General features: G+C 43.7%; 1 protein-coding gene across 1 annotated transcript in view; it reads left to right on the forward strand.

Moving 5' to 3' along the window:
* The window catches only part of LOC123999533 (membrane-associated phosphatidylinositol transfer protein 2-like), a 100,172-nt gene that overhangs the window by 39,491 nt on the left and 46,001 nt on the right, over window positions 1–14,680 (forward strand). Inside the window, 1 exon segment of the mRNA XM_046305415.1 lies at window positions 9,272–9,486. Coding sequence (XP_046161371.1) covers window positions 9,272–9,486 — 215 coding nt within the window.

Raw genomic sequence — 14,680 nt, forward strand, 5'->3', positions numbered from 1 at the left:
CAACATCAGACCTCAGACCTCTCAGCTCCCAGCCCAACACAGCATGCTGCCACCATTACTTGCACACATTAATTTATTTTCCCATTTTCTTTCTTTATTTCTATCTTTCTTTTCCATTCAGTCATTTTAGTTATAATTTCTTTTCTTTCTGCTTTTAGTTATAATTTATTTTCGTTCTGCCCCCGGGCTGACACTCCCTGTCCCTCCATGCATGTCCTCAGGCTCAGATTCTGTAACCAAGGAACTCTCTTTTGTCTCCCTCGACTTTTTCCTTTTTCTTTTTGTTGTTGATTTCTTATTTTTCTAGTTGTCTTCTGGTCCTTGGTGACTTGGCTTCACTCTTCCTCTCAGCACAAAACATTCAATCTTCGAGCTGAGATTCTCTGTTCAATGTTTTCTCTCTTTCAACACTTCTCTGTCTTTCTTTACTCTTACAAGCACCATTTAATAGACTTGGTGCATCTCAGTAGTTTACAGTGGCTTCCTCTTCTCAACTCTCTTTCTTCCCCTTCACTGTTGTCAAACTGCAGGACAGGTGGAAGCAGATTCCTAGTAGGCCTCCAACATGGAGTTTTTTTCCACCTATCCTCCTTTTTCAAAGAGAAGACAAGGAGAGAAGACGAGAGGAGCAAACCTGGATCAAATACATGCGTATTTAATTATTTGTTATTAAAATACTTTTTTTCTGTGTATTTTTAAAAAAATATAATGGGACCAAATCAGCTATTTCTACTTTAAGTATTTTAATGTATTTTCCAATAACTTCATAAAAATGGCCGAAACTATTTAAAAAAACATAATTTCAAATACCTCTATAGGACCAAACCTGGGTTAGGGTTAGACCTGGGATCAGATGCATGTAGTATTTCAAAAATCAATATCTGTAATTTAGTATTTTCAAATATATGCCAATAGATGTACCCCGCCTAGACACACCCTTAGTTCCTTGGGCTCTTCATCAATCTCTCACTTTCTGTCCTGTTTTCCCTGAAAGCACTTCTCAGGTCCAGATCTCTCTCTCTCTCTCTCTCTCTCTCTCTCTCTCTCTCTCTCTCTCTCTCTCTCTCTCTCTCTCTCTCTCTCTCTCTCTCTCTCAGGGTGTGTGTATGTTTGTGGGTAGGTGTATGTGTGGGGGTGATTGTGTGTATCAGGGCAGGCGTGATGTCACCTGGTGTGCTGCTCCTGCAGTGAGAGCAGACAGCGCCGCAGACGTTGTGTGTGTGTGTGTGTGTGTGTGTGTGTGTGTGTGTGTGTGTGTGTGTGTGTGTGTGTGTGTGTGTGTGTGTGTGTGTGTGTGTGTGTGTGTGTGTGTGTGTGTGTGTGTGTGTGTGTGTGTGTGTGTGTGTGTGTGTGTGTGCATGCATGTACAGAACCTTGCGAATGTATTCGGCCCCCTTGAACTTTGCGACCTTTTGCCACATTTCAGGCTTCAAACATAAAGATATAAAACTGTATTTTTTTGTGAAGAATCAAAAACAAGTGGGACACAATCATGAAGTGGAACGACATTTATTGGATATTTCAAACTTTTTTAACAAATCAAAAACTGAAAAATTGGGCGTGCAAAATTATTCAGCCCACTTAAGTTAATACTTTGTAGTGCCATCTTTTGCTGCGGTTACAGCTGTAAGTCGCTTGGGGTATGTCTCTATCAGTTTTGCACATCGAGAGACTGAATTTTTTTCCCATTCCTCCTTGCAAAACAGCTCAGTGAGGTTGGATGGAGAGCATTTGTGAACAGCAGTTTTCAGTTCTTTCCACAGATTCTCGATTGGATTCAGGTCTGGACTTTGACTTGGCCATTCTAACACCTGGATATGTTTATTTTTGAACCATTCCATTGTAGATTTTGCTTTATGTTTTGGATCATTGTCTTGTTGGAAGACAAATCTCCGTTCCAGTCTCAGGTTTTTTGCAGACTCCATCAGGTTTTCTTCCAGAATGGTCCTGTATTTGGCTCCATCCATCTTCCCATCAATTTTAACCATCTTCCCTGTCCCTGCTGAAGAAAAGCAGGCCCAAACCATGATGCTGCCACCACCATGTTTGACAGTGGGGATGTTGTGTTCAGGGTGATGGGCTGTGTTGCTTTTACGCCAAACATAACGTTTTGCATTGTTGCCAAAAAGTTCAATTTTGGTTTCATCTGACCAGAGCACCTTCTTCCACATGTTTGGTGTGTCTCCCAGGTGGCTTGTGGCAAACTTTAAACAACACTTTTTATGGATATCTTTAAGAAATGGTTTTCTTCTTGCCACTCTTCCATAAAGGCCAGATTTGTGCAATATACGACTGATTGTTGTCCTATGGACAGAGTCTCCCACCTCAGCTGTAGATCTCTGTAGTTCATCCAGAGTGATCATGGGCCTCTTGGCTGCATCTCTGATCAGTCTTCTCCTTGTATGAACTGAAAGTTTAGAGGGACGGCCAGGTCTTGGTAGATTTTCAGTGGTCTGATACTCCTTCCATTTCAATATTATCGCTTGCACAGTGCTCCTTGGGATGTTTAAAGCTTGGGAAATCTTTTTGTTTCCAAATCCGGCTTTAAACTTCTTCACAACAGTATCTCGGACCTGCCTGGTGTGTTCCTTGTTCTTCATGATGCTCTCTGCGCTTTTAACGGACCTCTGAGACTATCACAGTGCAGGTGCATTTATAACGGAGACTTGATTACACACAGGTGGATTGTATTTATCATCATTAGTCATTTAGGTCAACATTGGATCATTCAGAGATCCTCACTGAACTTCTGGAGAGAGTTTGCTGCACTGAAAGTAAAGGGGCTGAATAATTTTGCACGCCCAATTTTTCAGTTCTTGATTTGTTAAAAAAGTTCCACTTCATGATTGTGTCCCACTTGTTGTTGATTCTTCACAAAAAAATACAGTTTTATATCTTTATGTTTGAAGCCTGAAATGTGGCAAAAGGTCGCAAAGTTCAAGGGGGCCGAATAATTTCGCAAGGCACTGTATGTGTGTTCCAGCATTACAGTTTTTCTCAATTGCTAAAACACAATTTCTGAAACCTAGTTCCATTTCCTGAAAACATTCAACACAAAACCTCATCTTCAAGCAATATTTACATAACCTCTGACTCCTCTTGCAAAATGAAACATTCGCCTCAAAACAGTTTTACCTGTGTTCAAAATCAAACACTGCTCTCAAATCATAAACAAAGTGATCAAAATGATATACACTCTCAAGCAGTCAGTGAACAATACACCAAAAAATAGAAAACCCATTGTTCAAAACATACAATTCTCAGGGAGAAGTACATTTTTTATCTAAAAAAATATTCACGAAAAAATATTCACGAAAACATGTTCTATCATAGTAGCTCAAAATTGATCAGAAATTACTGCTTTGCTCTTTGCAATTTTGTTTTTTGTTCTTCCTCCTCCTTGTACCCCTATTTTTACAGTACTGTACCCTGCATCTCACAAACTTGTCCTTTGTCTCTGTGATACTGTAATTCTTGTTCTTTGTTGATATGAACCTGCAACCAGTCAAAATCTATTGAGCAGTCAGTACTGTTAATAAATGGAAAGCACAATGTTCAGGGCCATACAATTCATCCATTGTACAGCATACATCCTACAATGCACTGTACTACAGTATCCATTCTCAGACTTTCTCCTTCCCACCTTCAACAACCTGTTTGCTCTCTGAACTGGCTTATATTGGTTGTGTCACATCATTTGAAACAGGTTAAATCTATTTTGAGTGGTTGTGTTCAATCAATGACATATGTTCTCTATTTGTATTTGATTGTTGCCATTTGTGTTTGCCAGTATGAATGACATGTGCATTAGAGTGCAGAATGTGTTTTGAGAATGAGAATGTGTTTAGAGTTTTGCTGAAAAGTCTAAGTGAGATCTGCAAATTGTGTTTTACCATGTGAAATGGTTTAAGGTATTGACAACAGACTGCATAATTAGCTAAATGAGTCCAGGCAACTGAGAGCTTTGTTCAGCCAATGGGTTTTAGTGTTTTAGCAATTGAGAAAAACTGTAAACGTCTCCCTTTGAGCTGTCTTAATAGTATCTAACATTTCCTTATTAAGGTGCCTTTACGCTGTACAGTATAATGACTTACTAACTCCCAAACCGAGCCTTGATGCTCTCTGAGTTTATCATATTAAGCAGCTAATGCTCTCTGTTCCCTGTAGTAGAGCCCTTCAGAGGGGTGGGGAGGATAATGTAAGGCCTCTGCTCCTAAACTAGATTACCTGCTAAATTACTGCAATTTCCACTGCCTCTTACGACCTTCACTTCTCACCACTCCCTAAAACCCATCTCATATCTACAGAATGAGAGAAAGGATATGACCGAAATGGCACCCTATTCCCTATACAGAGCACTACTTTTACAAAAATAGTGCACTATTTAGGAAATAGGGTGCCATTTGGGAAACCTGGCGGCTACATGGTAATAGTGAGACTTATGTGGACCCTCATTCTGCAGTGTGTCTCTGTTACACTCTATTTCTATTCTACTCTATTTCTATACTATTTCTTATAATGATGAATATTTTTTAATAGTGCTTTTCTTATGCTCAAGGCACGTATTGTATCAAGTAAGGGTCACAGAAGTGGTTAAGCTGAATATGACCGCGTGATGGGTAACCCAGCTTCAGTTGGATTAAACAGACATGAAAAGGATCCGTCTGCTACAGTTTCCCAAGTTGACCGCGGTATCATGACCTTCTTACTTCTGGTGCTTTGTCAGACCCTGTGTCTCCCAAATGGCACCCTATTCCCTACATAGTGCACTACTTCTGTCCAGGGCCCATCAAAAGCAATGCACTAGATATGGACAGGGTGCCATTTCAGAAGCAGCCCTGTGGTCTCAGAGAAAGCCTTTTAGTAAGAGTGGCGTGTTACTGTGTATCTAATCCTCCATACCTCCCCCACAGGAGCATAATAATTCACTGGGCTTATTTACAGGGTCCGCCATCTGTCTCCTAGTCTACCAGAGACCGCTCTTCTCTGTCACAGAGGCTCTCCGCACTGCCAAAGCTGACTCTCTCTCCTCTGTTCTCATCCTCCTAGATCTATCTGCTGCCTTCGACACCATGAACCATCAGATCTGGTGACATGGAGAGGATCTGTGTCTGCACCACGTACTCCCTAGAGCTCTGTTCTAGGCCCTCTCCTCTTTTCTCTATAAAACAAGTCACTCGGCTCCGTCATATCATCACATGGTCTCCCCTATCATTGCTATGCAGATGACACTCAACTACTTTTCTCCTTCACGCCTTCTGACACCCAGGTGGTGACATGCATCTCTGCGTGTCTGGCAGATATCTCAGCTTGGATGTCGGCCCACCACCTCAAGCTCAACCTCGACAAGACGGAGCTGCTCTTCCTCCCGGGGGAAGGCCTGCCCGCTACAAGACTTCTACATCACGGTTGACAACTCCATGGCGTCTCTGGAGTGGCGTGGTGTCCCTGTCGTTCTCTGCAAATGTCAAAGCAGTGACCCGCTCTGACAAATTACTTCCGGCGCCGACAGTGATGGCCGCCTCGCTTCTCGTTCCTAGGAAACTATGCAGTATTTTTTTATGTGTTATTTCTTACATTGTTACCTCAGGCACGTGATGTGATCATAACAACATACAGGAACTCAAGTCCTTTTGTTCCCCTGACGTAGAATTCCTCACAATCAAATGCCGACCGCATTATCTACCAAGAGAATTCTCTTCGATCATAATCGCAGTCGTGTATATTCCCCCCCAAGCAGACACATCGACGGCCCTGAAAGAACTTCATTGGACACTATGTAAATTGGAAACCACATATTCTGAGGCTGCATGTATTGTAGCCAGGGATTTTAACAAGGCTAATCTGAAAACAAGGCTCCCCAAATTCTATCATCATATCGATTGTGCTACCAGGGCTGGCAAAACCCTAGACCACTGTTATTCTAACTTCCGTGATGCATATAAGGCCCTTCCCCGCCATCCCTTAGGAAAAGTTGACCACGACTCCATTTTGTTGCTCCCTGCCTATAGACAGAGACTAAAACAGGAAGCTCCCGCACTCAGGTCTGTTCAACGCTGGTCCGACTAATCGGATTCCACGCTTCAAGATTGCTTCGATCACATGGACTGGGATATGTTCCGCATTGCGGCGAACAATAACATTGATGAATACGCTGAATCGGTGTGCGAGTTTATTAACAAGTGCATCGATGATGTTGTACCCACAGTGTCTATTAAAACCTTCCCCAACCAGAAACCATGGATTGATGGCAGCATTCGCACCAAACTGAACGTGCAAACCACTGCTTTTAATCAGTGCAAGGTGACCGGAAACATGACCGAATACAAACAGTGTAGCTATTCCCTCCGCAAGGCAATCAAACAAGCTAAACGTCAGTACAGAGACAAAGTGGTGTCGCAATTCAACGGCTCAGACATGTGGCAGGGTCTACAGTCAATCTCGGACTACAAAAGAAAAACCAGTCCCGTCGCGGACCAGGATGTCTTGCTCCCAGACAGACTAAACAACTTTTTTGCTCGCTTTGAGTACAATACAGTGCCACTGACATGGCCCGCTACCAAAACCTGCAGACTCTCCTTCACTATAGCCAACGTGAGTAAAACATTTAAACGTGTTAACCCTCGCAAGGCTGCAGGCCCAGAAGGCATCCCTGACCGCGTCCTCGGAGCATGCGCAGACCAGCTGGCTGGTGTGTTTACAGACATATTCAATCAATCCCTATCCCGGTCTGCTGTCCCCACATTCAAGAGGGCCACCATTGTTCCTGTTCCCAAGAAATCTAAGGTAATTGAGCTAAATGACTACCGCCCTGTAGCACTCACTTCCATCATCATGAAGTGCTTTGGGAGACTAGTCAAGGACCATATCACCTCCACGCTACCTGAGACCCTAGACCCACTCCAATTTGCTTACCGCCCCAATAGGTCCACAGATGACGCAATCGTCATCACACAGCACACTGCCCTATCCCATCTGGACAAGAGGAATACCTATGTAAGAATGCTGTTCATCGATTACAGTTCAGCATTTAACACCATAGTACCCTCCAAACTCGTCATTAAGCTCGAGACCCTGGGTCTTGACCCCGCCCTGTGCAACTGGGTCCTGGACTTCCTGACGAGCCACCCCCAGGTGGTGAGGGTACGTAACAACATCTCCACCCCGCTGATCCTCAAAACTGGGTCCACACAAGGGTGCGTTCTCAGCCCTCTCCTGTACTCCCTGTCCACCCACAACTGCGTGGCGATGCACGCCTCCAACTCTATCATCAAGTTTGCAGATGACACTACAGTGGTAGGCTTAATTACCAACAACTACAGGGAGGAGGTGAGGGCCCTCGACGTGTGGTGTCAGGAAAATAACCTCACACTCAATGTCAACAAAACAATGATCGTGGACTTCAGGAAACAGCAGAGGGAGCAGCCCCCTATCTACATTGACGGGACAGTAGTGGAGAGGGTGGAGAGTTTTTAAGTTCCTCGGCGTACACATCACAGACATTCTGAAATGGTCCACCCACACAGACAGCGTGGTGAAGAAATTCAGCTTGTCACCAAAAACACTCACAAACTTTTACAGATGCACAATCGAGAGCATCCTGTCGGGCTGTATCACCGCCTGGTACGGCAACTGCTCCGCCCACAACCGGAAGGCTCTCCAGAGCGTAGTGAGGTCTGCACAACGCATCACCGGGTGCCAACTACCTGCCCTCCAGGACACCTACACCACCCGATGTCACAGGAAGGCCAAAAAGATCATCAAGGACAACAACCACCCGAGCCACTGCCTGTTCACCCCGCTATCATCCAGAAGGCGAGGTCAGTACAGGTGCATCAAAGCGGGACCGAGAGACTGAAAAACAGCTTCTATCTCATGGCCATCAGACTGTTAAATATTGACATTAACATTGAGTGGCTGCTGCCAACATACTGACTCAACTCCAGCCACTTTAATAATGGAAACATTTATGTAATGAACTTATCACTAGCCACTTTATATATAATGTTTACATACCCTACATTACTCATCTCATATGTATATACTGTACTCTATACCATCTACTACATCTTGCCTATGCTAGCCACTTTAAAACAATGTTCATATAATGCCATCACTCATTTATATATTTTTATGTACATATGCCGTTCGGCCATCACTCATTGATATTCATTCCTTTACACTTGTGTGTATAAGGTAGTTGTTGTGGAATTGTTAGGTTATATTACTTGTTAGATATTACTGCATGGTCGGAACTAGAAGCACAAGCATTTCGCTACACTAGCATTAACATTTGCTAACCATGTGGATGTGACAAATACATTTTATTCTATTTGATTGTGACTTTAATTGAGGAAAAAATAAATGTACTTATGACTGTGATATGTGGTTGTCTTACCTAGCTATTTTAAGATGAATGCACTGTAAGTCGCTTTGGATATGAGTGCCATAGGGAATGAGAGGAGCGGTGTTCAAATCTGCTCACACACACACACACGCACGCGCACACACACCCGTGGCCTGGTAGCAGCTGAGACATGTACCAGTGCTAGTAGGTAGTGGAAGAGAATGGTGCATGATAATCAATGTGCAGCCTATTGATTACTGCAGTAGCAGTCAGTACACTGCAGCAGTAGACTAGGACTTCCACCATCCCTCTCTCCTCCCTCTCTCCTCCCTCTCTCCTCCCTCTCTCCTCCCTCTCTCCTCCTTTCTCTCTCTCTCTTTCTCCCTCCCTCTCTCCTCCTCCTTATCTATGGGAAAAGACAAAAGGTAATACATCACCAGAATGCCAGGACTGCTTAGCGAGTGGAGGGAGGGAGGGAGGGAGGGAGGAGGGAGGGAGGGAGGGAGGGAGGGAGGGAGGGAGGGAGGGAGGGAGGGAGGGAGGGAGGGAGGGAGGGAGGGAGGGAGGGAGGGAGGGAGGGAGGGAGGGAGGGAGGGAGGGAGAAAAGGGGGAGGTATACATTTGAAGAGGGGAATATTTTGTAGAGGGGAATTTTTTTAAATTGTTCTCCTAACTGAGCACTTGTTCACTGTGCATGCTCCTAACTGAGCAAATTGTTCACCTTTGTGATTATACTACGTTAAACTTTGAGCTGAGGCTAAAGTCTCGAACCCTAACTGTTTGTATGTCTGTGTGGGTTAGTGTGTGTGTTTATGCGTGTATGTGTGCATGTGTGTGTTTGTGCGTATGTGTACGCCTCAAACTGTTCAGCTGAAAAGCAGGCCCTGACTCTCCCCCTTCTTCCTCTCTCCCCTCCTCTTGCAGAAGAAGAGCCGAGAGGAGAGTTGTGGTGAGGGTAGTGGGGTAGAGATCCTAGAGAACAAGCCGTATGAGGATGGTCCAGGCGGGTCGGGTCAGTACACACACAAGGTGTATCACATCGGGAAACACATCCCCTCATGGTTCTGCTCCATCCTGCCTCAGGCTGCTCTACGCGTGGAGGAGGAGTCCTGGAACGCCTACCCATACACACGCACACGGTGAGAGGGAAGACACGCACATAGTAACACAGTATGCATCGACACACACCCTTACATCAACACACCCTTACATCAACACACCCTTACATCAACACACCCTTAGATCAATACACCTTTACATCAATACACCCTTGCATCAACACACCCTTACATCAACACACCCTTACATCAATACACCCTTACATCAGTACACCCTTACATCAACACACCCTTACATCAGTACACCCTTGCATCAGTACACCCTAACATCAACACACCCTTAAATCAACACACTCTTACATCAGTACACCCTTACATCAATACACCCTTACACCAGTACACCCTTACATCAATACACCCTTACATCAATACACCCTTACATCAGTACACCCTTACATCAGTATAATCTTACATCAGTACACACACCCTTACATCAACTCACCCTTACATCAGTACACCCTTACATTGTAACACCCTTACATCAGTCCACCCTTACATCAGTACACCCTATCACCAGTACACCCTTACATCAATACACCCTTACATCAACACACCCTTACATCAACACACCCTAACATCAACACACCCTAACATCAATACACCCTTACATCAACACACCCTTACATCAGTACACCCTTACATCAATACACCCTTACATCAGTACACCCTTACATCAGTATACTCTTACATCAGTACACACACCCTTACATCAACTCACCCTTACATCAGTACACCCTTACATTGTAACACCCTTACATCAGTCCACCCTTACATCAGTACACCCTTACATCAATACACACCTTACATCAACACACCCTAACATCAATACACCCTAACATCAACCCTTACATCAACACACCCTAACATCAATACACCCTTACATCAACACACCCTAACATCAATACACCCTAACATCAACACACCCTTACATCATTACACCCTTACATCAGTACACCCTTACATCAGTACACCCTTACATCGGTACACCCTATCATCAGTACACCCTATCACACGTACACCCTATCATCAGTACACCCTTACATTGGTACACCCTATCATCAGTACACCCTATCATCAGTACACCCTATCATCAATACACACTATCATCAATACACCCTTACATCAACACACCCTTACATCAGTACACCCTTACATCAATACACCCTTACATCAGTACACCCTTACACTATTAAACACACCCTTACATCAATATACCCTTACCTCAATACAACCCTATATCAGTACACCCTTATATCAACACACCCTTATATCAACACACCCTTACATCAGTACACCCTTACATCGACACACCCTTACATCAACACACCCTTACATCAGTACACCCTTACATCAGTACACCCTAACATCAACACACCCTAACATCAACACACCCTTACATCAATACACCCTTACATCAGTACACACACCCTTACATCAACACACCCTTTATTAAAGGAATTCAATTGCTCTATGTTTTAATACCCAATTAAAATTAAACACTCTGTCAATTCATAAGGATTTGTAAGACCCTTATTCTATAATAATGGACAGAGCCCAGTCTTAAAGTCAATCAGCAGAGTTTATTCACGAGAGTACTGAACACGATACAAGTTACCACAGGTTATAAACTGAAAATGACGTCATTAGTTCCAGTACCAACCCGTCTCGTCTCCCACCCTGGTACAAAGGCAGTATCCCAAGTCTTCCCACCTAGTCTCCCTACCAATTTAATATAATTTATTGCTGGGCCAAGGTTTTCCGGTGTAGATAAGCATTCTAGCCCGTCTGAAGATTTAGTTAATCCATTTCTACCCAGGAACAGACCATCATTGTTCTAACTCTTGACCACATTCACACACATTATATTCAGTACTGGGATCAAGAAAGAAAACTCATACATATACAGCAACATAATATTATTCTGATTAGTACATATACAGTAACATAATAGTATTCGGATTAGTACATATACAGTAACATAATAGTATTCTGATTAGTCAGTCCTGATTGAAATGTATTACATAATTAGTCATCATTGATAAAAATTCCCTTAACACCTTACATCAACACACCTTTACATCAACACACCTTTACATCAGTACACCCTAACATCAATACACCCTTACATCAGTAAACACACCCTTACATCAATACACCCTTACATCAACACACCCTTACATCAGTACACACATCCTTACATCAATACACCCTTACATCAATACACGCTTCCATCAGTACACCCTTATATCAACGCACCCTTACATCAACACACCCTTACATCAACACACCCTTACATCAGTACACCTTTACATAAACACACCCTTACATCAACACACCCTTACATCAGTACACCCTAACATAAACACACTCTAACATCAACACACCCTTACATCAGTACACCCTAACATAAACACACCCTAACATCAACACACCCTTACATCAGTACACCCTAACATAAACACACCCTTAAATCAACACACCCTTACATCAACACACCCTTACATCAGTACACCCTAACATAAACACACCCTAACATCAACACACCCTTACATCAACACACCCTTACATCAGTACCCCCTAACATAAACACGCCCTAACATCAACACACCCTTACACCAGTACACCCTAACATAAACACACCCTAACATCAATACACCCTTACATCAATACACCCTTACATCAGTATACCCTTACATCAACACATCCTTACATCAACACACCCTTACATCAACACACCCTAACATTAACACACCCATAAATCAACACACCCTTACATCAATACACCCTTACATCAGTACACCCTTACATCAGAACACCCTTACATCAGTATACCCTTACATCAGTACACCCTTACATCAATACACCCTTACATAAACACACCCTAACATCAACACACCCTTACATCAGTACACCCTAACATAAACACACCCTTAAATCAACACACCCTTACATCAACGCACCCTTACATCAGTACACCCTAACATCAACACACCCTAACATCAACACACCCTTACATCAACACACCCTTACACCAGTACACCCTAACATAAACACACCCTAACATCAATACACCCTTACATCATTACACCATTACATCAGTATACCCTTACATCAGTATACCCTTACATCAGTCCACCCTTACATCAGTACACCCTTACATCAACACACCCTTACATCAGTATACCCATACATCAATACACCCTTCCATCAACACACCCTTACATCAGTACACCTTTCCATCAACACACCCTTACATCGGTACAACTTATCATCAGTAAACACACCCTTACATCAGTAAACACACCCTTACATCAATACACCCTTACATCAGTACACCCTTACATCAGTACACCCATACATTAGTAAACACACCCTTACATCAATACACACTTACATCAGTACACCCTTACATCAGTAAACACACCCTTACATCAGTAAACACACCCTTACATCAATACACCCTTACATCAATACACCCTTACATTAGTAAACACACCCTTACATCAATACACTCTATCATCAGTACACCCTGTCATCAGTAAACACACCCTTACATCAACACACCCTTACATCAACACACCCTAACATTAACACACCCATAAATCAACACACCCTTACATCAATACACCCTTACATCAGTACACCCTTACATCAGAACACCCTTACATCAGTATACCCTTACATCAATACACCCTTACATCAATACACCCTTACATAAACACACCCTAACATCAACACAACCTTACATCAGTACACCCTAACATAAACACACCCTTAAATCAACACACCCTTACATCAACACACCCTTACATCAGTACACCCTAACATAAACACACCCTAACATCAACACACCCTTACATCAACACACCCTTACATCAGTACCCCCTAACATAAACACGCCCTAACATCAACACACCCTTACACCAGTACATCCTTACATCAACACACCCTTACATCAGTAAACACACCCTTACATCAGTAAACACACCCTTACATCAATACACCCTTACATCAGTACACCCTTACATCAGTACACCCTTACATTAGTAAACACACCCTTACATCAATACACACTTACATCAGTACACCCTTACATCAGTAAACACACCCTTACATCAGTAAACACACCCTTACATCGGTACACTCTATCATCAGTACACCCTGTCATCAGTAAACACACCCTTACATCAATACACCCTTACATCAACACACCCTTACATCAGTACACACACCCTTACATCAATACACCCACACATTAGTACACCCTTACATCAAAACACCCTTACATCAATGCACACACTCTTACATCAACACCCACACCCTTACATCAGTACACACACCCTTACATCAATACACCCACACATTAGTACACCCTTACATCAAAACACCCTTACATCAATGCACACACTCTTACATCAACACCCACACCCTTACATCAACACACACGCCCTTACATCAATAGACATAGCACTTTGTGGCCCTGAGGCCGGGAGTTGTGCATCCCGACCCTACACCCCTACCCTACACCCCTACCCTACCGCCCTAACCTACCCCCCTACCCTACACCCCTACCTTACAAACCTACCTTACACCCCTACCCCGCACCCCTATCTTACATTTACATTTACATTTAAGTCATTTAGCAGACGCTCTTATCCAGAGCGACTTACAAATTGGTGCACCATCTTGCACCCCTACCTTACACCCCTAACCTGCACCCTTACATTACACCCCTGCCTTACACCCCTAACCTGCACCCTTACATTACACCCCTGCCGTACACCCCTAACCTGCACCCTTACATTACACCCCTGCCTTGCACCTCTACCCCACACCCTTACCTTGTACCCCCACCCCACACCCTTACCTTACACCCCTACCCTACACCCCTACACCACATCCTTGCCCTACACCCCTACCCTACACCCCTACCTTACAACTCTACCCTACACCCTGACCCGCATCCATACCCTACACCCCTACCTTGCCCCCCTACCCTACACCCTACCCTACACCCCTACCTTACACCCCTACCTTACACCCTTAACCCACACGCCTACCCCACATCCCTACACACCTACCTCACACCCCTACCTTACACCCCTACCCTACACCCCTACACAAGGACAATATGTGAGAGACATGCTCCTAACCCCCCAACCTCCTTCTCTTCTCTTACTACTTTGCTTACTGTCCCTCTCTCCCACTCTCCTTC

This window comes from Oncorhynchus gorbuscha, linkage group LG16 (genome assembly GCF_021184085.1).
Source record: "Oncorhynchus gorbuscha isolate QuinsamMale2020 ecotype Even-year linkage group LG16, OgorEven_v1.0, whole genome shotgun sequence".
Classification (NCBI taxonomy): domain Eukaryota; kingdom Metazoa; phylum Chordata; class Actinopteri; order Salmoniformes; family Salmonidae; genus Oncorhynchus; species Oncorhynchus gorbuscha.